This window comes from Lepus europaeus, chromosome 8, assembly GCF_033115175.1.
Source record: "Lepus europaeus isolate LE1 chromosome 8, mLepTim1.pri, whole genome shotgun sequence".
Lineage (NCBI taxonomy): Eukaryota > Metazoa > Chordata > Mammalia > Lagomorpha > Leporidae > Lepus > Lepus europaeus.
The window spans coordinates 89,261,829-89,287,508 of NC_084834.1; the positions used below are offsets into that span (position 1 = coordinate 89,261,829).

Consider the following 25,680-nt stretch of genomic DNA (forward strand, 5'->3'; position numbering starts at 1 on the left):
GTCAGCCTTGAGCCTTCTCTTTTAGACACTTCCACCCAGCAAGCCCCAAACCTCTACCTCCAAAATCTATCCACAACCCAACCACTTCCTGCCTCTCCACTGTTGCCATCTTAGCCAAGTCACCATCTTTTTCTCTCCTGGAAAATTACAAAAGCTGGTGCTGGTCTCCCAGACTCCACCTTTGCCCCAGCATTTCATTCTCCAGACATTAGGTCCAAGGACAATGCTGTGGTACAGCAGGTTAATCCATATCCTGAGGTGCCTGCATCCCATATCAGAGCACTGGGTCAAGTCCCAGGTGCTCTACTTCTGATCCAGCTCCCTGCTAATGCACCTGGAAAAGCAGCAGAAGATGGCCCAAGTGCTTGGGCACCTGCCACCCATGTGAGAGACTGAATGGAACTCCAAGTTACAAGTTTCGGCCTGGCCCAACCTTGGCCTTTGTGGCCATTTGGGAAGTAAACCAGAGGATAGATGAGCTCTTTCTCTCTGTCCCTCCTTCTCTGTCACTCTGCCTTTCAAATACATAAATATTTAAGAAGTTAAAAAAAAAATACAGTTCCCTCACTAGTGAAAGGACTGTTCTCACCATGGCTCCCACATCACCAGTACTCGTGGTCACCACTTCCTGGATCTCCTCTCCCCCAGCTCACAACTCTCCAGATCTTAGCTAGCCCTGAAACAGTGCTGGGCATGCTCCTGCCTCAGGGCCTTTGCGCCTGTATCATCCTTTCTTGCTTGCATCAGTTCTCCCTCCCTTCCTTTTGGTCTCTGTTCATGTGTCATCTTATATGAGCATCCCCACTACATGCTATGATCTATACAGGTACACGTGTACCTTCTCTCACTAAACTTCCTCAACAACTTGAGACAGGCATTTGGCACAGGGATTAAGATGCTGCTTGGGATGCCTGCACCTCTTATCAGAGTGCCTGGCTTTGAACCCTTGCTCTGCTTCCAATTCCAGCTTTCTGCTAATGCACACCATGGGAGGCAGCAGATGATACTCAAGTACTCAAGTCTGTGTCATCCACATGGGAAACCCAGACTGAGTTCTACGAGCCTGCCTTCAGCCTGGCCCATGCCTAACTGTTGCAGGAATTTCGGGAATGAAATCAGTGTATGGAAGAATCTCTCTCTGTCTCTCTGCCTTTAAAACAAATAAAAAGGAAGGAAGGAAGGAAGAAAGGAAGGGAGAAAAGGAGAGCAGGAAGAAGGAAAATTAAACCTGTAAGTTGGGGCTGGTGCTGTGGCATAGTGGGTAAAGCCACAGCCTGCAGTGCCAGCATCCCATATGGATGCCAGCTCGAATCACGGCTGCTCCACTTCCAATCTAGCTCTCTGCTATGGCCTAGGAAAGTGTAGAAGATGGCCCAAGTCCTTGGGCCCCTACACCTGTGTGGGAGACCTGGAAGCAGCTCCTGGCATCTGGCTTCAGATCGATGCAGCTCTGGCTATTGCAGCCAATTGGGGAGTGAACCAGCAGATGGTCTCTCTCTCTCTCTCTCTCTCTCTCTCTCTCTCTCTCTCTCTCTCTCTCTCCGCTTCTCCTTCTCTCTGTGTGTAACTATGACTTTCAAATAAATAGGTAAATCTTTAAATATAAAATAAAATAAACCTGTAAGTTAGGCATCAATATCCTATAGAGAAAACAGTGAGTCTCAGCAAAGTTCACTTGTCCACAAATAGCTGGAAGTGGTAGGTCAAAGGAATCATATGAGCTAGGATCCCAGCTAAGTATATACCTAAGGCATGAGAACCTTGCTGTGATTCTCATAGTCTGTGTGGTATGGTGGTTAAGCACTTAGGATGGGACATAACCAGTAGAAGTTCAAATTCCACTTCTTACATTTCTTAGTGTATAAGCCTTGGTCAAATTATTGAAAGTCTCTGAGCCCAAACTTGCTCATGTCTGAGACTAGTTTACAAACAGTAGCTAGCTTCTGTCTTTCTTAGGCAATTGTATAAGACAACACAAGTAAAGTATTTAACACAGAAACCAGCACATAGAAGGCGGTCAAAGCTCCTTTGTCCATAGCTCCTTTGCACAACTGCAATGATGCATAAGACGTCACCTGAGGAATACACAAGTGCTACGTGTCCCTTGGGGAGGACCAAGGTACATTACCCCAAAATACGCCACGTTGTCATAGGATTATTGTGAGTGGAAGGCAACGGAGAATCAATGCGTGCAAGGAGAGTTCTCTGCCTTAACACGTGCCTTGAAAACGGGGCACACGCTTCCTTTTGTGGAGGTGTCCCCCTCTCTCATACCAAGGAGAGGAGAGTGACTTACCACTGGAGAGAACCAGCATCGAGACGAGTCTGCATAAAAAGGCCTGACTACGACAACCTTCCCTTCCCTTCATTTCCAGTCGCCTCCCACACAATTCATCATCTCTTGAAGCCCAAATTCCCTTCCCTTGGTTAAAATATGAGGCCCCAAGTCTAACTACCTCTTTGAGCTCTACTTCTTTTCTGTGACCTTCTGTGCACAAAAATACTTGTAAAAATTCATTGCCTTTTTTCTGTTAATCTGTCTTCTGTCCACTTAATTTGCAAGCTCCATTCACTACATATAAGAGGGTACAGGACTGGGGCCAGCACCGTGGCATAGCAGGTAAAGCTGCTGCCTGCAGTGCCAGCATCCCATATCAGTGCCAGTTCAAGTCCTGGCTACTCCACTTCTGATCCAGCTCCTTGCTAATGCACCTGGGAAAGCAGCAGAGGATGGCCCAAGTCCTTAGGCCCCTGCAACTATGGGAGATCTGGAAAAAGCTCCTGCCTGCTGGCTTTGGGTCGGCCCAGTTCTGGCCATCCCTTTCTCCCTCTGTAACTCTTTCAAATAAATAAATAAATCTTTAAAAGTACTCCACTTTCTTTGATCTAAATAAAAAAGACAAATAGTCCTTAATCAGTCGAGGGTTGCCAGTTGTAGACAGGCTATTCCGCATAAAGGGTGAGGGCCTGGAAATAAAGCCACTACCAAGTTCTGAGGGTGGAGGGCGGTCCCAGAGATGGCCCTTTATGGCCATATGATATGGATTAGGCACTATTTAGAGTACAATAAGAACAAAAAAAGGTGGGGGAAAAATGCACAGCAACACATCTTAGGAAAGTGGAAAGTTCAAATGCTCTCAGTGCATTAAAATGAAGCCCAACACATTCAAAAGCCATAGTTGTCATTTATATGAAAGCCCTGAGGTCCAAAAGTTGTTCTTTACCTGCTGATAGTGCCAGGGAGTGGTAGTGTCCGCAGGCTACTTGTATTATTTTTATATCAGTCAGAGCTTTTATTTTCCTACAATAAAAAGGATACAAAAATCTATTAATCCTTATTCAGGATGAGTTGCCAGGTATAATAGAAGACTCCTGAGGTTGGGGCTGGGGGTGGGGGAAGGCAGGGGCACTGCGTCTAATGGGTAAAATGGCAGCATCCCATACCAGAGAACCTGGGTTTGATACCCAGCTCTGACCCTGACTCCAGCTTCCTGCTAGTGCAGACCACTGTAGGCAGCAAGGGATGGCTCAAGTACTTCGGTCCCTGCCACTCATATGGGAGTCGCAGACTGAGTTCCCAGCTCCTAGCTTTGACGTAGCCCAGTCCCAGCTATTATGGGCAGTTGGTGTGAAACAGCAAACAGGAATTCTCTCTCACTGCCTCTCGAATAAATTAATTTAAAAATAAACAAAAGTATCTCAGATAACACATCTGGTGAAGCAGCGGTAATGGGCATCTGATTTCCAAGAGACCCCAAAGCAGGTAGGTGCTGTCAACTGTGTTTTGGGGAGGCTCTGCTTTAGTTGGATACAAGAAGTCCAGTGAAGATTTCCTCCTGCATTTTCTGTAGCCAAATGTTTTCACTTTGATGCAAGCTTTCCAAATGGCCCACAGTTGCACTCCCACAGATAAGATTAAACTATCAAGGCCACATGCTCACATTCCATTCTGCCCTCTTCCTTCCTGGGACTCCAATTAAGTAGCAACTGGAGTATACTTTCTTGTGCCTTCTTTGCTCCCTGCTCCATAATCCTCAAGGTTAAGGACTGCACTTGTCATAGTCAGCTTTGTATCCTGGCATCCTTCATGGTGCCTGGTACTCAAAAACAATGCACGAAGAAAGGCATGAATGGAAATACTTACGAAGGTATAAAAGTGGTTTCCTTAAAGTCTCCTGTCCCCAGCTGCCCTTCAGAACCTGCTCCCCACGCGAAGACCCTGCCCTTGTGGCAGACAGCGAGGGAGTGCTCCTTCCCGCAGCTCACGAATTCCACTTGTAGAGTTCCCAAGGCCTGAATTTGTTCTTTGGGAAGAAAAACAAAATGGAACAGTGCCCAGGATGTCATTAATTGAGCAAAGAGTTGAAGACAGCACTTTCCTTCCAAAAGATGGGTCTCCCAGATTCTTTGCCCGCTCCCATGAACTTTTTTTTTTTTTTTTTTTTTGACAGGCAGAGTGGACAGTGAGAGAGAGAGAGACAGAGAGAAAGGTCTTCCTTTTGCCGTTGGTTCACCCCCCAATGGCCGCCGCGGTAGCGCGCTGCGGCCGGCGCACCGCGCTGTTCCGATGGCAGGAGCCAGGTGCTTATCCTGGTCTCCCATGGGGTGCAGAGCCCAAACACTTGGGCCATCCTCCACTGCACTCCCTGGCCACAGCAGAGAGCTGGCCTGGAAGAGGGGCAACCGGGACAGGATCGGTGCCCCGACCGGGACTAGAACCCGGTGTGCCGGCGCCGCAAGGCGGAGGATTAGCCTGTTGAGCCACGGCGCCAGCCCCCATGAACTTTTAAATCAAGGCCTAATATCTATGCTAAGTATCAAGGAAATCAGCTCATGTGTGTTACACTGTCTTTATGGGAACACAGTTGTGTTAATGTAATTCATTGGACAGTCATTCAGCTGAGCTGACTCTACCACCTTGGCTTCCTATGTAAGCAAACTGAAACACAACTCAGAGAACATGGTCGCCGCAGATTGGGCAAGTGAAACGTAAGCATAGCCAATCAGAAACCACCAGCTAACCTCTAACTAGGGACTTCCCAGTCCAACCAATCAAATATATTCAGCCTTTGCATCCTCACACACTTCATACATGCTTTTCCCTTCCATCCTTTCTTTTTCCCTCTGGTGGAGCCCAACGTGTGAGATAGGTCAACACCAGTTCATGAATTGCTGAGAGTGCCAATAAACTCTTTGGAAGTTTCAAGTACTGAAGTCTATCTTTTATCAGCTGCAATTTTAAAGGGCAGGCATCACGGAGAGAGGGGAACTCTAGGGACTATGACTCTTGGCCACATGCTTCTTTCTGATGGTGGAGGCAAAACTCAGGGTGGCGGTAGGGGGGCAGAGATGAGACGTCCTCCGCTATACTCTTCTGTCTCCCAAACCCTGAACATGGAGAGCAATGAATCCCTCGCTTAGGAGGAAGTTGGCAAGATGTCTGTCTCACAGGTGTGAGAGGCAGATATTAGATCCTCCTACAAAGAAAAGTGCAGAAACATGCGCTTCCAGAGCCCCTGAACGTGTCTGCAAATGAGAACCTGATGACACTCTCCTAAAGCAGATCTAACCTGTTTTCCCAAATGGTCTGTCTCTGAATTAAAGATTGGCATTCAGAATATCACTACCAGTACAGTTTTTGTAACATTAAAGACTTTTATTTTTGTGATCTTATCCTTTCCAGCTACTTATTTTTATTTATTTTAAAGGCAGAGAGACCTTCTATCTGTGGTTTACTCCCCCAAATGCCTACCGCATAGAGGGCTGGGTCAGGCTGAAGCCAGGAGCCTAGAACTCAATCCAAGTCTCCCACATGGTGACAGGAACCCAAGAACTTGAACCAACACCTGCTGTTTCCCAGGGGATACATTAGCAAGAATCTGGAATTGGAAGTAGAACCAGCATTTGAACTTAGACATTCCAAAATGGGTGCCAGGCATGCTAAGCAGTGTCTTAACTGCTGCACCAAACACCCACCTCATCAAACAATTTACTTTTCATCTATGTGATGCCAAGAACTTTCCCAAAGATCCACACACTCCCAAAGGTAGAAACAGGCACAGCCTTCCTGCATAGCAATTTGGAAGTATCATGTTGTTCGTCATCTCCACGTGAAAGGGATGAGGACATGCCACCCGAAACATATGCCACTTTGGCATGAGGATAATTTTGAGCTTTAGGCAATTGAGAATCAACAGGAGTAAGGGCTCTCTGTTCTTTTATAGCCCTAAAAACAGGTTTTAACATATCTTTGTTGAAGGTGCCTCCTCTCATGTACCAGGAACAGCAACCCATATTGCTCTAGATGAAAAGTCAGCAGTAAGATGAGCTTACATAAACAACCCTTACAGCACAACTGTTATCTTCACTAGGTTCTCCTGTGTGTTTCCTAGTCATCAATTATCCCTGGATCCCCAAACCATCTTTTCGCTGTTAAATACAGTATACATGCACCTGAACCTAAGCAATTCTTTGGGCTTCACTTATGTTCTGTGAATTCCCATGTGTGGAAATCCCCCCCAAGAAAGGATTAATAAAGTAGTATGTTTTATTTACTGTTAATCTGTCTTTTGTTGGTTAATGTATAGTCCCTGGGCACTCTAAGAGAGTAGGTTCTTCCAAACACTTCTTGAAATTATTTTAAGTAAAAAAATTTTTTTTGACACGCAGAGTGGATAGTGAGAGAGAGACAGACAGAGAGAAAGGTCTTCCTTTTGCCGTTGGTTCACCCTCCAATGGCCGCTGCGGCCGGCTCATCGTGCTGATCCGAAGCCAGGAGCCAGGTGCTTCTCCTGGTCTCCCATGCGGGTGCAGGGCTCAAGGACCTGGGCCATCCTCCACTGCACTCCCGGGCCATAGCAGAGAGCTGGCCTGGAAGAGGGGCAACCGGGATAGAATCCGGCGCCCCAACCGGGACTAGAACCCGGTGTGCTGGCGCCGCAAGGCGGAGGATTAGCCTGTTAAGCCACGGCGCTGGCCTTAAGTAAATTTTTTAAAAAGGTCAAATATTTACCTGCAGGAATGTAAGTCAATCTTATTTATAAAAGTCCCTAATGAGTCATGACTTAATTTTCACAAGTGGAAAAACTGTGATGCTTGAGTTAAGCTGCTACCTTCATCCCAGATCACAGTGCCAGTTCAAGTCCTGGCTGCTCCATTTCCCATCCAGCTCCTGCTCATGTGCCTGGGAAAACAGCAGAGGTCAGCCAAACTCCCAGCCCACCTGGGAGACCAGGATGGAGCTTCAGGCTCTGGGCTTCCTTAAGGACATTTGGGGAGTGACCTAGTGAATGGATAGACCTCTTCCTGACTCTCCCTCTGTCTGTCATTCAGCCTGGAGAGGAGAGGGGGAGAGGAAGGGAGGGGAGGGAAGGGGGGGGGAGGCGGGGGGGGGGGGTGAAGGAGGGGAGGGGAGGGGAGCTCCTGGAGCCCAAAATGTTAATTCAGAAACTTAGATATATCTTAAAAAAAAAAAAAACACCATTATAAAAGAAAATTATGTTGATGAAATTACGTTTGGTGACAATGCATTTTACAGAGTGGTACAGATACTGCACCTACCAAACTGTATCGAGGAAACGCACTGACAGGCGTCGTGTTCGGATGCTGGAATTACGGATTATTTCTGTCCCGCTTCTACAATAATCAGGAACGGTAAAACCGCTATGCTATTCTATATTCTGTACGTTAAGAGAAGATGACCCTGAGGGAGTCGCAGGTGTCCCATCTGTAGACTGACCGTCAGCCCGCCTCCCGCAGCTCGCCCGCGCACGCCGGAGCAGCGCATCTCGTCAGTGACCCCAGGAGCACCGTCACGGTTTCCTCTCTCAGGTTTGCTTTGAAGAGAAAATGGAAACCGAAACGAACGCGAGGCGCGGGGCGGAAACGAAACCTAAGCAACTGTACCCGCAGCTAGCTCCGGGGGTCCTTTCCGCCACCTCCACCCCGCCCTGCGGCCCAGCACGCCAGCCGCCCCCGCACCCCATCCGCTCGGCTCGCAGCGCCCGCGCCCAGCATCCGAAGCCCATCCTCACCTGGCCGCTCCGCAGGACGCCTGCCCTTCCGGCCCAGCTGGCCCCGGCCGTTGTCCCCGCACGACTGGACGGTGCCGTCGGTCAGCAGCAGCAGCGAGTGGCGTTCCCCGCTGGCCGCCTGCCGCAGCTCCGCGCCGCCTGCCGCGCGCTGGCGCCGCGGCTTCCCCGCGTCGGCGCCCCAGCACCAGTACATCCCGCGCGCCCTGCCGCCCGAGCTCGCGCCCAGATGCTGGAGTTCGGGGTGCAAAGTTTCCCTGGAAGTCAGGAGTCTGGGTGGCTGGGTCCCTCTCTGAGCTCCACCTGCCTGCCAACCCGCCCCAGTAGCGTAGCCCCTCCTCGAATTCACGTAGATTACTCGCTGCCCTGCCCAGCTCCCCGGGCTCAAGAGCAGAGCGGACTGCAGAGGAAGAGCGCCGGCACTTCCATCCTAAGTCGTGATCCTCAGCGGTGCCGCTTCGAGAAAGGTTGCCTCATCTAGGAAAAGTGGACAGTTGGGGCTGGCGTTGCGTTAACCCCTGCTGGCCGTGGCATCCTATAAACTAGAGCTGGCTGGCGTCCAGGCGGCTCCAATCCAGCTCCCTTGCTAATGGCCTGGGAAAGCAGCAGGAGATGGCCCAAGTGTTTGGACCCCTATCCCCAACGTTGGAGTTCTTGGACCCTCGTCCAATCCTGGACCTTCAGGCATTTGGGGAGTGGACCCGCATATGGGGGAGGTCTCCTTCTCCCCCTCCCCATTCAAAAAAAATCTTATTAAGGGGGGGGGGGCAGAGGGAACAAGGACTCGAACGAGCACTCTGATTAGGAAGAAAGGAATACAAATGAACAGTAAGATAGCAAATCAAATATGTTAGAATGATTCAAGCAATAACATCTAAAGAGTTGGAATAACGCCTAGTGAGCTTAGTAAAAGCATCTGAGCGACTGCCCACCCCCAGACACTGTTTCTGGCAGTGGAAACACAGCGTGTAAAGAAAAACATCTTCACGGTGTATTTAAAAGAACACAAGCAGATTAATAAATATACAGTGTAACATCAGGTGGCATCAAGAAGAAGAATGAAACAGGTAGTAGAAGGCAGAGGCTGAAGGAACTAGCATCTCTGAGAAACTATCAGGAAGATTTCGAGAAACGGGGCGGGGGGGAGACATGGGAACCTCCAAATTGACAGCGATTCCACTTTGTATTGCAAGAATATTCTATCTTTGGTTAATACTATTTATTAATTATTGATTGGTTAGGCAGAGAGGCATAGAAAGAGCTCTCATTATGCAAATACCTGCAATGGCTGGGCTGGGTTAGGATGAAGCTGGGAACTGAGATTTCAATCTAGGTCTCCCATCTGAGTGTTCTAGTGCTTGAGCCATCATTGCTGCCTTCCGGGGTTTGCATTAGCAAGAATGCTGGAATCAGGCAACTGGAGACAGGGATCAGACCCAGGTACCCTGATGTGGCACGCAGATGTCATAAACACTACACCAACCGTCTGCCCCAGGCTGATTATTTCAATCAAGGGAACCTAGAAAGCAGATGCCAGAAGAGGCTTTCCTCTGAGTTCCTCCTGTCTGGAGCGATTTTTGTTGCACACCAGTTCCATGGAGCATCATTTACAAACCACTGTGCATTCTGCAGGCCACCAGTGCTCCCCCAAAAGTCACCTGCTCTCAGAATTGTCTGCATCATGCATTCCCTTTTTGTACCTCAGTAAATTTGTGTGCCTTTTCTCCAATTTCATCTCCATCAGTTTATTCCAGGGAATCTTAGAAGTTGTGGGAAAGTTTCCCTTTGTCCTCCTCCTACTGAACTCAATTTTTCAAAAAGATTTGTTTATTTATTTTAAAGACAGAGTTAAAGGGAGAGAGGGAGTGATAGAGACAGAGAGGGATCTTCCACCTGCTGGTTCACTCCCCAAAAGGCCACACAAGAACCGGGGCTGTGCCAGGCTGAAGCCAGGAACCAGGAGCTTCATCCAGGTCTCCCACAGAGGTGGCAGGGGACCAGACATTTGGACCGGCTTCCATTGCTTTTCCCAGGTGCCTTAGCAGGGAGCTGGATGGGACTTGAACCGGCGCCCATATGGGATGCCAGCATCATAGGTAGCAGCTTAACCCACTGCACAGCAACACCAGCCCCTCTCCTCTGCTTTACTCCCTAATGTTCTGAGATCAAAGTGCACAAGGTGGGCAACAGAACATACCCATTAAATCAGCTTAGTTTTTAGACTCCCACTACCATGCCAATCACCTCCAGTCTACTCCCCAGAGGATTCTCCCAGTGTTTCATCACAAATGGACAGCACAATTGGGCCCAGTACAAATCACTGGGAAAAGGAGACCGCTCAAAACTGGACCTTCACATTCTCCTTAAAACAAAATGGCAACTGTGAATTCTACCTCTAGATGGCAGCACTAGTCTACTTGATCGCTTTAATTTTTTTTTTTTTTTTTTTACTTGTTTGAAAGGCAGAGTTAAAGAGAGGGGGGACACAAGCATGCGTGCGCACATGCGCGCACACACACACAGAGAGAGAGAGAGAGAGAGAGAGAGAGAGAGAGAGTTTTCCGTCCGCTAGTTCACTCCCCAAATGGCCTCAACAGCCAGGGGTGGGCCAGGCCAAGCAACAAGCCAGAAGCTTCTTCCTGGTCTCCCAAGTGGGTACTGGGGCCCAAGCACTTGAGCCATCCTCCACTCCTTTTCCCAGGCCATTAGCAGAGAGCTGGATCAGAAGTGGAGCAGCCCTATGGGATGTTGGTATCACAGGCAGCAGCTTTACCCACTACATCACAGTGCTGGCCCTATTTCTTTCTTTCTTTTTTTTTAAATTTGACAGGTAGAGTTATAGACAGTGAGAGAGAGAGACAGAGAGAAAGGTCTTCCTTCCGTTGGTTCACTCCCCAAATGGCCACTATGGCCTGCGCTGCGCTGACCTGAAGCCAGGAGCCAGGTGCTTCTTCCTGGTCTCCCATGCGGGTGCAGGGGCCCAATCACTTGGGCCATCCTCCACTGCCCTCCCGGGCCACAGCAGAGAGCTAGACTAGAAGAGGAGCAACCGGGACTGGACCGGCACCCATATGGGATGCCGGAGCTGCAGGCGGAGGATTAACCAAGTGAGCCACAGCACCAGCCCCTATTTCTTTAATCTTAACATGTATTTTTCATTATTGGTAGACTAATAGTTGATACCTTTCTTAATATGTAGTCATTATTATTCTTATGATTTTTATGGTTTTATTCTCTATTTTCTTTGCAATGTTTTGGTATTTAAATTAATTAGAATCGATATAAAATGCTACCTTCTCGTGTTATTACTATTATTGTAGTATTGTTGGCACTGTATATATCTGAGTTTGCCAGTAATCTCACAGCTCCAGAAAATATATGGGGGGGGGGGGGGGACAAAGATGTCTGCCCCACATCAAAGTGCAGAGTCCTGGCACTGCTCCTGATTCCAGCTTCCTCCTAATGCACACCAGGGCAGATGGCAGGTGATGGCTCAACTAGTTGGATCCCTGTCACCCACGTGGGAGACCCACATTGAGTTCCAGTCTCCTGACTTCAGGATGAGCCAGCCCTGGATGAATGGCAGATAGGAGCTCTCTGTGTCTTTCACTCTGCTGCTCAAATAAATAAATAAATATTTTTTAAAGAAGAAAATGGACTTGAACTGGGAAGGAAGAAGAAAAGGGAGGATTCAGAGGAATCCTAGAAATGACTGCCACTCAAATTAGGGTCCTCTGAGATGCATATTTAAAACATTGTTCAACTTAATTAGTTAACTTATGTGAACTAGTGGAGTCTTCTATGCAAGTGAAGATCAGGTTTACCTGCCTAAAATAAACTGCAAATAACAATGTTTTAACAAGTACAGGTTTATTTCTCTTACACATAAAAATTTCCAAGGTGAACAGCCAAGGGCTTGTGGGCAACTTGGTGATTTTTCAGAGGCTTGGATGCCTTCTTTCTGGGTCATTTGAGAATCCAACTGACAACCTCCAGGATTCCTGATGGTGGACTTGTGGCTCAGCAACTCTACTCCAAGCAGGTGAAAGAAGGAATGAGGCTACTCTCCCACAACTCCCGAACAACACTTCTGTGTGCACCAGTCTACCCAGACTTTCTTCACATGGCTATAGCAGCTGTAGAAGATGCTGGAAACTGTGGGCTTCAGTTGAGCCTAGTGCAAACCCAAATAAAATTGGATTTCCATTGTCAAGGAAGGAGGGAAGAGATATTAGTGGGCAATGAGCAGTCACCCCACAACCTACCAGCCAGGAATTTGAAAAGATGTTTGCTCTAAACACATGTAGCAGGAAGGGTCAGCTTGATGGTTATGTGGCCAGAGCAGCTGGAAGTGCAGCATCCTACTCTTAGCCCACCCCCACTTCCTGCTTGGTTTAATGTTCTACTATGGCTGTCTTAAAATTCTGTATAATTGTATCTTTGCGCTTGTGTTTTGTAAGTGAAGTCTGATGGAAACCTGGAGCATGAATGTGAGCAGAGGAGATACAGTCTATCTGCCGTGCTCTCTGTGCTTCTGTCTCTCAAAAATGGAAAAGGGAGGGGGAGGTAAGCATTTGGTGTGGTGGTTAAGATGCCACTTGAGATGCCCACAAGCTTTATCAGAGGGCCTGGTGGAGTCCTGGCTCAGCTCCCAATCCCAGCTTCCTGCAATGTGCATCCTGGGAGGCACCAGGTGATGGCTCAAGTATTTGGGCCTCCCACCCATGTGGGAGACCTGAATTGAGGTCCGGGTTCCTAGCTTTGTCCTGGCCTGGTCCTGCCCATTACTGGCATTTGGAGAGAACAGTAGGTGGAAGCTCCATGTTTCTTGTGTTTCTCTCTCTCCTCCCCGCCCTACTCCCTGTCTGCCTCTCTGCCTCTAAATAAAACGTTTACATAAAATAAAAGTTTTTACTGTTCCTTGCCGCCCCATTTTTAGATACTATTCAAGATACCCCAGGAGCCCAGAATTCGCAAGGACTCACTCTGCGTGGAAGCTCAGGAAGACCCACAGCCAGTGTGAACAGGTTACATCACTAAGTGAGGGCACAGACAGACCCTAGAGACCACACTTTGTTGCAGGGGAACTTGCTTCCAGCACAGGAAGAAGCAAAGGCATTCTAAGAACTGAAACAAGCAAGGAACCCTAACATATCCTTTTTCACTCCTGTTGCTTTCCAATGCTAGCCAGCAACTTCCAATGTTAGCAAATAGTGACATAGGAAGGAAAAAAAAGTGAGCAGGCATTTTGGCTTATTGACTAGAATGTCCATGTTCTATATTGGAATGCCTGGTTCTGCCTCCTGACTCCAGCTCCTTAGCAATGCATACTTGGAGAGACAGGGGTGATGGCTCAAAGTAACTGGGTTCTTGCCATTCATGTGGAAGACCTGGATTGAGTTCCCAGCTCTCAATTTTGACACAAACCAGCCTAGCCATTGTAGTCATTTGGGAAGTGAACCAGTGGATGGGAGCACTTTCTCTCTCTCTCTCTCTCTTCCTCTCTCCTCCTCTTTGCTGTCCTTATTTCCCTGCTTCTCAAATTAAAAAAGAAAAAATAAGGTAATCATAATTCTTTTTCCTTTCAGTTTTTTCTTACCATTTAGCTGACAGTAGCAAGTGCTGGGGGAATGTATGTATCAGAAAATGAATTAGGGACTGGTTAGCCTAATGGTTAGGATGCTGATTAGTACTCTCACAACCCAGGAAAGCGCCTGGATTTGAGCCCCAGCTCTAATTCCTGGCTTTAGTTTCCTGCCAGTGTAGACCAGTGAGACAATTGTGATTGCTCAAGTAATTGGGTTTCTGCCGCCCACTTAAGGAGACCTGAATTAAGTTCTCAGCTTCTGTATTTGGTCCAGCCCAGACCACTGCAGGCATTTTTGAGAGTGAAGCAGCAAATGGGACTTCTCTGTTTCAATCAATTTCTCTCTCCCCCTCCCCCTCCCTCTCTCCTCCTCCCCCTCCGCCTCCACCTCCCCTCTCCCCTCAAATTAGGCATTTGACCTAATGATAAAGACATCCATTAAGATGCCTGCAAACCATATCAGAGTACCTAGGTCCCAGCTAAGGCAGATCCTGAGAGGTAACCATGATGGCTCCACTGGTTGGGTCCTTGCCACCTATGTGGAAGATTTGGATTTAGTTTCCAACTCTCAGTTTCAGCATGGCTCATCTCCAGCAATTCAGGCATTTGGAACAAAAACCAGAAGATGGGAGCTCTCGTTGTATGTCCTCTGCCTATTCAATTTGGGGGAAAAAATTGAAGTGCTAAATTTTTGAAAATAAGAAATGAAACAGTTGAATGAGTTTTGTGAAATGTTTCTTCCCACTGCTTTGATAATAAAATACATAAACATATAAGAACTGTTAAGTATGAACTGCATAATTTTAGTGATTTTTCATATGAATTAAATGCTCTTATTTTGCATTTGAAATTGGTGGAAAAGCTAGTGTTGTGGTACAGGGGGTTAAGCTGCCACAAATAACATGGGCATGCCCCTTCAGAGTGCCAGTTCAAGTCCTGGCTGTTCTGCCTCCAGTTCAGCTCCTTGCTAATGAGGCCAGGAAGGCAAACTAAGAAAGCCCAAGTACTTGGATTTGCCAACCACATGGGAGACCTGGATGAATTTCCTTACTCCTGACTTTGGCCTCGTCCACACCTAGCATTGTGCCATTATGGGGAGTTGAGAAGTGGATGGACAATCTGTGTGTGTGTGTGTGTGTGTTTTCCTAACTCTGTCACTGCCTTTCAAATAGATACATCTTTAAAAAACAAAACAAAACAAAACAAAACTAGTAGTGGGGAGGCAAAATAATTTTCTCCTTTCTCCTCCACCCTCTGGAAGTTCTTAGCTAGGACTCCCTGTAAAAAGAGATTCATAAGAGTAAAACAGAAGTTTAATAACATGTATACCTCCTGTATACATGAGAAATAACCCAGAGAAATTAGTAGAGTTGAAAGAGACTTCAGGCTTAAATATAGGGCTTTCTGAAACAAAGAAAGATAAATAAGGGGGAAAGGCCTGGTTATGATGAGATGGCCAGAAAGGAAGGTTGCAAATGCAGAGTTAAGTAGATGAAGAGTCCCTGGTGATTTAATTGTCCCTCACTTCCTGGTACACAGGGATTCCCCCTGCACATATAGACACTTCCTTTACAAATTTCCCTTACAAAGGAGCAACTCCTAGCCATGTTTTTGTAGGTATTCCATGTCTGCAGTTTCTCAAAATAACCAGTTCAAAATACTTATGCCATGGAGGCATGTTTGGAACCACGCATTCTGGTCTCCTATAGTTCTTTTTCACAGTGGTGTGTACTGAGCCCCATCAATGGTATTGCACAATGCAAAGATGGTGAAAATTGTCACAATCCAAATGTCAGTCTTAACCCAAGGTAAACAAAGATGGAAAGCTAGGAGGCTGTGAAGGAAGTGTTCTTCTGTGTGATTGCCTCATGGTAACTGTGACAAGAATCTGCTGCCACTGCAGTACAGTGTGGAGGCCACCACAATCTTATCCAGCAAGAACTTCCACAGGGACATCTGCCCAGCAGCTGTCTGTCCACCCTTGGAATCATGGCACCCTGCCTACTAATCATTGTGGCCAGAGATCATTGTTCCCAAATATCTAAGGGGATCCTCCTTCATTTTGCTTTTAAAAACTTCCCTTTGCCTCAACCCCTTTGAATGTGTCACTGTGAGAACCTGAGCCTGAATCAAGGTGTAACTATTTTAAATTAGGCCTCCATCTTGTAACTTGGGCCTGACCAGGCCCTGAACCCTAAGCCAGAAGTAAATAAATGAGATCACCTTGCAATAAACTCTCCTAGCAACAGCCTATTTGTCCCGTCCCGCGGGACGTCAACTAGGGGCCGAGCACCTAGAAAGGGGAATGAAAGGACAGGAGACACAAAGACGGCAGCAAGACAAGGGTCCTGATCGAGCTGCAATTTTTATTTTTCAACCACACACTTATATATCATAAAGGCAGGGTGTCGGGCGGGGGAAGGAGGGGCGTTTAGGAGGGCAGGACGTCGGGCAGGGGAAGGAGGGAGAGCTTATCTTGTAGCTGCAATGCTTGTGCAAGTAGGGGAAAGGTTACAAGGTCTTAAGGCACAAGGTCACACAAGGTTGCATTATCAGTACTCTCTGGCCTGGGCTGTTTAGCCCTGCCTCAGTAGTTTTCCACTAAGAGGCCACATGCTGCGTGGTCCCTGACACCTATTAACAGATAACAGAGAAATACCTAGAGTCCCTGGTGTCTTCTCAGGGCAGATAAGGTGATTGATAGCTACCTGAGACCCTGCAGTTTGGCATGTACACCCCAGCAGTTCAGACTCTATGCTTCGGCCAATCAATTCAAAAGGCATCAACCCCAAAGCCATCCAACCACCTTTAGTAGGTCCATTCCCGCCACCGGATGCACTAATCAATTCTAGGAGATGTCCTTTGAATTTCCCGTGGGATGAGATGATTTGTTAAATGGTACCATGATGTATAGAATGTCTCTGAAAACCCTATAAAAACCCTGTTAACTGAAGGGTTGGGGCTCTCAATTCAGACCCACTGTGTCGGTGTTGATTGAGAGACCAGGCCGGACCTGTAATAAAACTCTCGTGTGCTTTACAGCGGTATCGGCTCCTTGGTGGTCTTTGGGGACAACTGAACTGGGCATTACATCACCAGTTGGCTATGGCATGTATTCCCATTGCAATGCTCTGATGTTCCTAAACAAACATCATTATTCTTGGGAGAGGCTCTCCCTGTTTGACAAGATGAATGGCAAAATTCATGATAATAGTATAAAAGCTTAATTTTATTTACTCAGAACAATATTAAGTAGCAAATAGAAAATACTGTGACAAATTGAGAAGCTGCAGAAATTAAAGCTTTTATTTTAGTACACTTAATTACATGTGTCCACTACATTTTTAACTAGATACACATAAAACATGCTAATTTTCTCAAGAAAGTCCAAGAATTTATAACTAAATTACATACATGGAACTCATTCCCATTAGTGAATTGAAATCTTCTATGCTTGCAGAGCCAGTTGATGGCTACAAACTCATACCATCACCAGAGTCATGTGCTTGGAGGAGCAGTCACAGCTTCAGTTTATGGAGACTTCCACCAGAGGGCAAACTTTAGGATTCACTTAAATCATCAACCCTAGGCTCCAGGAAGCTCTGTAAGGAGTTATGGATCTAAGAAGCTATTGTAAAGCCTGAGATAGAGATAAAACCCAACTGTCCTCCCAACTGTGTAAAAGTTACATGATTTTTCTTGCAACTTATTTAAAAAAAAAACAAAACACTGGGATAGGTATTTGGCACAGTGGTTAAGACACCGCTTGGGACCCCACATCCGATACTGGGTGGTTTCAAGTCCCATCTCTGCTCTGAATTCCAGCTTTCTGTTAATGCGCATGAGCAGATTAGCTAATGCACACATTAGCACTGGGAGGCTGTAAGGGATGGCTCAAGTACTTGGGTCTCTGTTGCTCATGTGAGAGACCCAAATGGAGCTCCTGGCTTTGTTAGGTAGGAAGTCAGGAATTTAGTGTCTGTGTGTGAGAGGCCTGAAGACCAGCACCTATGCCAGAAACTCCAGAAGCCCAGCATTTTGCACTTCAAGGTCCTGCTCAGACCCTAATAACCTTCCAGGTGGTCCCAGCCCTCCCCCAAGGAAAGCTCCCAGGAGAATTCTCTCCTCAGGACCAAATGGGTTACCTGACCTGATAACATGGGCAATAAAACCTTCACTGACTCCTTAAGGGAAGCCCCTCTACTCTGCCCGGGGCCAGCAAATCTGGGGAGGAATTTACTAATTTTCACCCAACAAATCCTTCTGCTAGAACTCTCAACCTTTGTCCTGGAGGAGAGGGGAAGGTGGGTAAACAGACTCCCTTAAAAACCTAAGGACTCCAAACAGACTGCAGGCTCAGCCCTCTGCCTCTGAGCAGCCCGCCTGGCCTGCCCAGGTGTATTCTCTCCACTCAACCATGTAACCTCACTCTCCCCTAGTTTGAGTGACTGGGCACTCTATCTGTCCCTTCTGTTCTGATGGATCCCTGTCCTCAATAAAGCCTTACCACTTCGTTCTCTGTCTCAAGCCTGAATTCTTTCTTGCATGAAGACAAGAATCCCACGGCTTCTGTGGCCTTTTCTCTGGTGACAGCTTCAGCATGGCCCAGTCCTTGCTATTGTTGTCATTTGGAGACTGAATCAGCAGAATGCGAGATCTCTCTCAAACTTATTAAATAAATAAAAAAGAAAGAAGAAAGAAGGGAGGAGGAGGAGGAGGGGAAGGGGAAGAAGAAGAAGAGGAAGAGGACGAAGAAGAAGAAGAGGAAGAGGAAGAAGAAGAAGAGGAGGAGGAGGAAGAAGGAGATGAATTACCATCTTGAGGGCTGCTTGCAGTGCTGGTATCCTATATCGGTGCAGGTTCAAGTCCCAGCTGCTCCACTTCCAATCCAGCTCTCCTCTATGGCCTGGGAAAGCAGTAGAAGATGGCCCAAGTCCTTGGGCCCATGCACCCACATGGGAGACCTGGAAGAAGCTCCTGGCTCCTGGCTTTGGATTGGTGCAGCTCCAGCCGTTGTGGCCAGTTGAGTGAACCAGCAGATGGAAGACTTTTCTCTCTCTCTCTCTCTCTCTCTCTCTCTCTCTCTGTCTCTCCTTCTCTCTCTGTGTAACTCTTTCAAATAAATAAATCTTAAAAAAAAAATAATAATTACCATCCCTGAGATAAAACTGCCAGAATGGACATGTATCCCCATGGTTCAAGAACAAATCAAGGGCTGGCACTGTGCCATAGTGGGTTAAAGTGCTGGCCTGCAGTGCCAGCATCCCATATGGACACCAGTGTTCCACTTCTGATCTAGTTCTCTGTTATGGCCTGGAAAAAACAATGGAAGTCCTTGGGTCCCTGCACCTATGTGGGAGACCCAGAAGCAGCTCCTGGCTCCTGGCTTTGGATCAGCTCAGCTCTGGCCGTTGCAGTCATTTGAGGAGTGAACCAGCAGATTGAAGACCTCTCTCTGGCTCTCTGGCTCTCTGGCTCTATCTTTCTCTGTAACTCTTTTTTTTTTTTTTTTTTTTTACAGGCAGAGTGGATAGTGAGAGAGAGACAGAGAGAAAGGTCTTCCTTTTTGCCATTGGTTCACCCTCCAATGGCCGCTACGGCTGGTGCTTCGTGCTGATCCGAAGCCAGGAGCCAGGTGCTTCTCCTGGTCTCCCATGCGGGTGCAGGGCCCAAGCACTTGGGCCATCCTCCACTGCACTCTCGGGCCACAGCAGAGAGCTGGCCTGGAAGAGGGGCAACCGGGACAGAATCTGGCGCCCCAACCAGGATTAGAACTTGGTGTGCCGGCGCCGCAAGGCGGAGGATTAGCCTGTTGAGCCACGGCGCCTGCCTCTCTGTAACTCTTTCAAATAAATAAAATAAAAATAAAAAATCAGTCTTCCAAGCACTATTACCTGTGTTGAATTTATGGGACACACTCAGGACCCCAGAGCTGGTATTAAGATTATGTTAAGCTGAAGACGTTTTCGATTCCACAGATGCGGAAAGCAGCTTTCCTGTTCTCAGTGTCTGGCTGAAAGCTGACAGTTCTCAGATGTGAGGATTACTATTAATTCCCTCTCTGAGGCAGGATCACTTCCAGGAAATCAGAAATAAATCTACCAAATAACCACCTCCCTAGGGGAGTTTTATCTCTGGGGTGTCCTGTGACCCTGAAGAAGATCAAAGACCACTTACACTTACATAAACAACACTAGCTCAAACTTTCTTATCATCACTTGTTCTGGAAACCATTCCATTTGTCTTTGCTAAAGAAACCTATTTGTTCTTCTCTTGAGAACCTGTTCTTGTCCTCTCTTTCCCCTACTCAATTAGATATACAGGCCTCTAGCTCTAGTCATTTAGTGAGCCAGCTACTTCTCTTGTTGTGTGCATACAAGCAACCTTTTTTCTTGTTGATCTGCCTTTTGCCAATTGAATTCTCAGACTTTATGGCACAAATTTTGAGAAGGTAGAAGAAAATTTCTTCTTCCCTTCAACTATAAACAACTACAGAGTTGAAGATATAAAATTAAACTTACCACTATATAATTATGTATAAAATAATATATTTCTAATGAAATAATTAACTGTTTAAAAAACTGGAAGCTGGTAATGGACATAAAGTGGAACAGATGTTTAGGTAACATAATTACCCCCAATGACTCCATCTAAATGACTCTCCCTGCCCTCATTTCTTCTGTTTATTCCTGGTTCCTGGTCACCCAACTAGATAAATTACAGTGCTGCCTTGACGTTGGTGGATGGCTCAAAGATTGGGCACAAAACTCTAATCAGAATTATTTTTCCTGGAATTTAAAAGCATTATTTATTGAGAAGCAGAAAGAGAGAGAGACACCTCCCATCTGCTGGGTCATTCCCCAAATGTCTGCAACAGCCTAGGCTGAGCTAGGCTGAAGCAGGGAGCCAGAAACTCAACCCAGATCACCCATGTCGGTGGCAGAGACCCAACTACTTTGAGGCTCTTCTGTTTCCTAGAGTATGCATTAGCAGGAAGCCGGAATCAAGGGCAGAGCCAGAACTTTAACCCAGACTCCGGCTCTTTAATAAGGGATGTGGGCTTCCTGAGCAGTGTCTTAACTGCAACACCAAATACCTGCCCCCAAAAGTAACCTTCATATGACCAATCCAATTTTTGTTCTTTGTTTTTGCTTTCTCCAGCCCTGCTTTGTCTATAAAATCAACTTCCTCTACTCAGCCCAATTGGAAAACTTAGTCTATTTTACAGAGTTAAGTATTGCCTGATTGTAGGGGGAAAAAAGGACAATTAGGATCTTTACATTATTATAATTTTGCCCTTGGACAGTTGTAAATGTAAAATATACAACAATTTCAGAGAATTAATATGAACAAAGGAATGTGAAGTACCTCTGATATCGGAAATGACCCCCTAAAATATATACGAAAATGTGGCTCCTCAAAGTTCCCCAGAAGTCCCATCTGGGGTGCCACATTATGATATCGGAATTTGGGGTGCCATACGATATCACCATAGTTTATTAATAAATTCCCAATATTAATAAGCCCGAGAGTGTTCTTGCCTAATATTTAAAGAATTCTAAACACCAGCATAAATGAACGAGGCAGCATGAAACATTTTAGGCTTTTATTTAGTGAGAAAGATGCTTAGGAGAGTAAGAGCTTTACCTAAGATAGAGGGGTAAACCTGGGTTCATACCGAGCACCAGGAACCAGCCACGTGGAGGAGCATCTAGGCCAGGAAGCGTAGGGCAGGTTGGCCCAAAGGCCATGCGCCCTGAAGGCGCAGGACTACAGCCAGCCCCTCCTTGCAAGAAGCCAGGGCAAGGGAAATGAAAGAAAAGGGCCCAGACACACCCTGTTCCAGGCTTTTAATCCACTCTCAAAGGGAAGTGGTTAATTAACCTGATTAGCTGGTGGGCACCCAGGTGTGGCCAGGTAGGGGCATGGGGTCACATAGGGGTGTGGTCAAGGCGTGGTCTTCCAGCTCACAACCCTAATCAATTTTAACCTGTATGCCTGCCTACTTCACCTCGATTTTCATATTGATTTTATGTTGAGATGATAAAGTGTATTATATACAGGTTAAATAAAACATGATTAAAATTAACTTCACCTCCTTCTAAAATGTAGCTACTTTAACATTTTCAATGACATGTAGTTTGTGTAGCATTTTATCAGACATGTTGACATGCACTGTCTCCAGGACTCCTTATGCAATTCAGCTGCAGTTACCTCCACAAGATTTTGCCTCAAAATCTCCCCTTTGCTTGGTCTTTTTCTTTTCCAGCTCCTCTTTTCCATTTCTTCAATTTTTCCTGGGAGTATAACCTAATAGGTAACTTTCATATTCTCAATCAGAAACTGCTTCTGTTGAGTCTGAATTTCCTAGTCAATGCACAGGGCACAGTCACAGATGCAAAAGCAGAGGTTTATTTGTTACCAGCCGGCTGGGACCCCCTACCCACACACAGCCTTTTAGCTGTGAGCACAGGCAAAAGGCCCTCTTGTTTGCATAAGAGAGGTTTTTATAGCCTCACACTTACAAGGGTGCCCATCACCTCGTGTGTAGGTTACCTTCTTATTCTCTATAAGGCAAGGTATTGGGACCTAACATGTTCATTGGTTCATTTAAACGTAAAGACTATATATGTCATATGGCGGAAGGCCACACAAAGGAGATAGCATGGGGAGGAACTGACAGGAAGCATTGGGCCATAAATTCCAGGGGAGCTGGTGGGGAGCAGAAGGTCATAAATTCCAGGAGAACTTACTTTCTTTGTTCTCAAGGACCCGGCCTGCCTCCTTCCTGGTCCAAAATGAGGCCTGTTATGGCATTACAGTAGGCAAGCAAGTAAGCCAGAGCACAGAATCGAAACCGGCATTTAGCAAACTAGGGACTCCAACTCCCACACTTCCAATGTTTGTTTGTTTATTTATTTATTTCTGCTTTTTTTTTTTTTTATTATTTGACAGATAGAGTTAGACAGTGAGAGAGAGAGAGAGACAGAGAGAAAGGTCTTCCTTCTGTTGGTTCACCCCTTAAATGGCCGCTATGGCCAGAGCTACGCCGATCCGAAGCCAGAAGCCAGGTGCTTCCTCCTGGTCTCCCACACGGGTGCAGGGGCACAAGCACTTGGGTCATCCTCCACTGCCCTCTCAGGCCACAGCAGAGAGCTGGACTGTGCTTCCAATATTTGTAACTATATATCAAATTGTTATGGGAAAAACTGGGGCAAAGAAATTATTATTACCTCGGTTCTTTGTCTCACGTGGAAGAAGAATTTCCAAGTGGATGGCAAAGAGATTTTAAAAGTATTTATTAGAATCAAAGGTCTCCAGCTGAAGTGGCTTGGAGGGGGGCTTCCAAGATAGGAAACCCCCCACCCCAAGGGACTAGTGGCAGTTGGCTTTTAAGTGCAATTTTATAGAAAAAAAAAAAAATCAAACTGGCATTCAATTACCAGGTGGGGACAAAAACCATCAAAAGACCTCATTTACAATTCTCCATCCTGTCTGGCCTGCTAAGAGTGGGATCCCAACAGGTGACTTGTTTTCATAATAAGCTGTGAGCTCAGGAAGAGCTCCCTTGCTATTGTCATGGTAAATTTGGAGATTCTGAAGGAAAGAGGGTGGCCTGTCCTTGCTAAATATAGCATTTGGGGGGAAAGAAGCAAATATTTTACACCCCAAATTCCATTGGGATCCCCTGATTATCTATTCACCTATCTAACTCCATACAAAATGATATGACATTTGCATATTTTATACTCTTTATATATTAACTTTCATAAATAAAACATGTGATGTTTATCTTTCTTAGTATAATGATATCCAGTTGCATGCATCTTGTTGCAAATGTCAGGATTTCATTCTTTTTAATGACTTGTGTATATAACCACATTTTCTTTATCCAACCATCAGTTGATGGATATCTGAATCATACTATATACATGATAACATAGCCATCTTTCCCCACATTATGGTCATTGTTATGAATACCTTACTTTGCAATATCTCTGTTTTCAATAAAAAGTAGCATAAATGTGTATTTATATAATGTCTACATATGAAATGAATGTGGAAAATATTAAAACTTCTAAACTTTTAAAACTAAAAACATAAACTTATAATAAAAGGACACAGCTTCCAGAAGAACTTGACCCCAGGGAAGACAGAGAAGTAGGGATGGAGTTAAAGGATCCTCCTAAGAGGAATACAGAATGTATAGAAATCATTGCCATCCCACCATGTACCATGTGATCAGAGGTCCATCTACTTAGAATATTCTTTCCCACACTCTTTTCATGAAAGATGGGTTTGTTTCTTCCTAGGTTTTTTTTTTTTTTTATAATTTATTTTTTTGACAGGCAGAGTTAGACAGTGAGAGAGACAGAGAGAAAGGTATTCCTTCCGTTGGTTCACCCCCTAAATGGCCGCTACGGCCAGAGCTATGCCAATCCGAAGCCAGGAGCCAGGTGCTTCCTCCTGGTCTCTCACGCAGGTGCAGGGGCCCAATCACTTGGGCCATCCTCCACTGCCCTCCCGGGCCACAGCAGAGAGCTGGACTGGAAGAGGAGCAACCGGGACAGACTCCAGCACCCCAACTGGGACTAGAGCCTGGGGTGCCAGCACCGCAGGCAGAGGATTAGCCTAGTGAGCCACGGTGCTGGCCTTCTTAGGTTTCTATAATCAGAAGCTGGGGATTATTTCTTCTAAGATTCACCCATTTGAAGCAGGGGCCTCATTATCATTTACTCAGCAGTATCTTTTATTTAGGAGTGGTCAGGTAAGGTGACAAGACAATGGTGTAACTTTGCTTTCTTATAACAATTGTAATAATTAAACAGGTTGACACTATGGTAGCTTTGGGATCCACAAGCAGAAGAAGGCCCACACTTCCGGGAATGGAGAGTCCTTACTTGCACTTCCAGGAATGAAAAGTCCTTGTCAAGCTCTCTGCGGGTGCCTAAAAGTCAACCAGTGAGGACCAGACCTGCCTCAACCTTTAACCCCCACACCCTGTATCTATAAAAGGAGCCCTCCCAACCTCTAACGCGCAACTTCCCCAGCCCCTGCCCTGTTGGGATCAGGGAACCTCACCTGGGAGCAGAATCCCAATAAAAACCTATATATTGATTAATCTGGCTGGGAAGATTTGTTACATGCCACCATCTACAGCCTGATTTACATCCTAGGCTCTAGCCCTCAGTGCCATTGCTGGAAGCCAGGTAGCCACAATGGCCTAACCACTATTGTCAAGCTCCACCCCCATCCTAATGGGATTTGCTGCTCTTGCTTCCCTGCCTGCCCTCCAGCAAAGTTTTAAAATGGCCTGTTCCTGAACACGTGGCTCTCTTGGCTCCTCTCATCTGCTCTCCTCTCCTCTTGTCTCTCTTCTCTCTGCTCTATCTTCTCTTCTCACTAGCTCCTCTCCTCTGTCTCTCTCTTATACTCTCTTCTCTCTCTTATCCTTCTTCGTCCCTCCCCTCCAGTCTGCTGGGTTTTCCCCAATAAATTTTTTCCCTTACTTCAGTGTTTGGTGTGCTTTGTGACAGCTAACACCGGACACCTTGCACACTTGTTCTTATTTTCTCAGCTTCCAAGCAGAATATTAAAATATTTCTTTTCCAGGCAAGCATTTAGCCTAATGGTTAAGATGCCCGCATTCCATATTAGAGTGTCTGGATTTGATCCCTAGCTCCAGCTTCTGACTCCAGCTTCCTGTTAATGCAATGCTTGGGTCCTCATCATCCACGTGGGAGACCTGGGTGGAGTTCTGGTTCCTGACTTCAGCCTAGCCCAGCAGTGGCATTGGAGCCATTTGAGGAGAGAACCAGTGAGTGCAATACCTTTCTCTAAGTCTCTTCTTGCTTTCTCCGTAATTCTGCCTTTCAAATAAATAAATACTTTTAAAAAAAGAGAATTTGTTTCTTAGCTAATGAAAAACAAAATCACTCTTCAGTTAAAGAGGAATTCATTAGAGTAGTTTTTAGGATAGGTTAAAGTCTTTCCCCTGAAATGGGGTGGTGGGAGATACTACCTATACTGTTTCTGTGTTCATTTTCCATCCATTCACTAAGT

General features: G+C 46.2%; 1 protein-coding gene across 2 annotated transcripts in view; it reads right to left on the reverse strand.

Annotated features, from left to right (window-relative positions):
* Nucleotides 1-8,517, reverse strand: part of HERC6 (HECT and RLD domain containing E3 ubiquitin protein ligase family member 6) — a 58,964-nt gene extending 50,447 nt beyond the window's left edge. Inside the window, exons 1-3 of one of the 2 annotated variants that reach the window (XM_062199873.1) lie at nucleotides 8,034-8,517; nucleotides 4,145-4,304; nucleotides 3,225-3,301 (exon numbers count right to left, since the gene is read on the reverse strand). In XM_062199873.1, coding sequence (XP_062055857.1) covers nucleotides 3,225-3,301; nucleotides 4,145-4,304; nucleotides 8,034-8,226 — 430 coding nt within the window. In that variant the 5' untranslated portion in view covers nucleotides 8,227-8,517. The remainder of the gene's footprint in view (nucleotides 1-3,224; nucleotides 3,302-4,144; nucleotides 4,305-8,033) is intronic. The other variant, XM_062199874.1, reaches the window with a different exon arrangement.
* Between the last annotated feature and the right edge of the window lie 17,163 nt (nucleotides 8,518-25,680).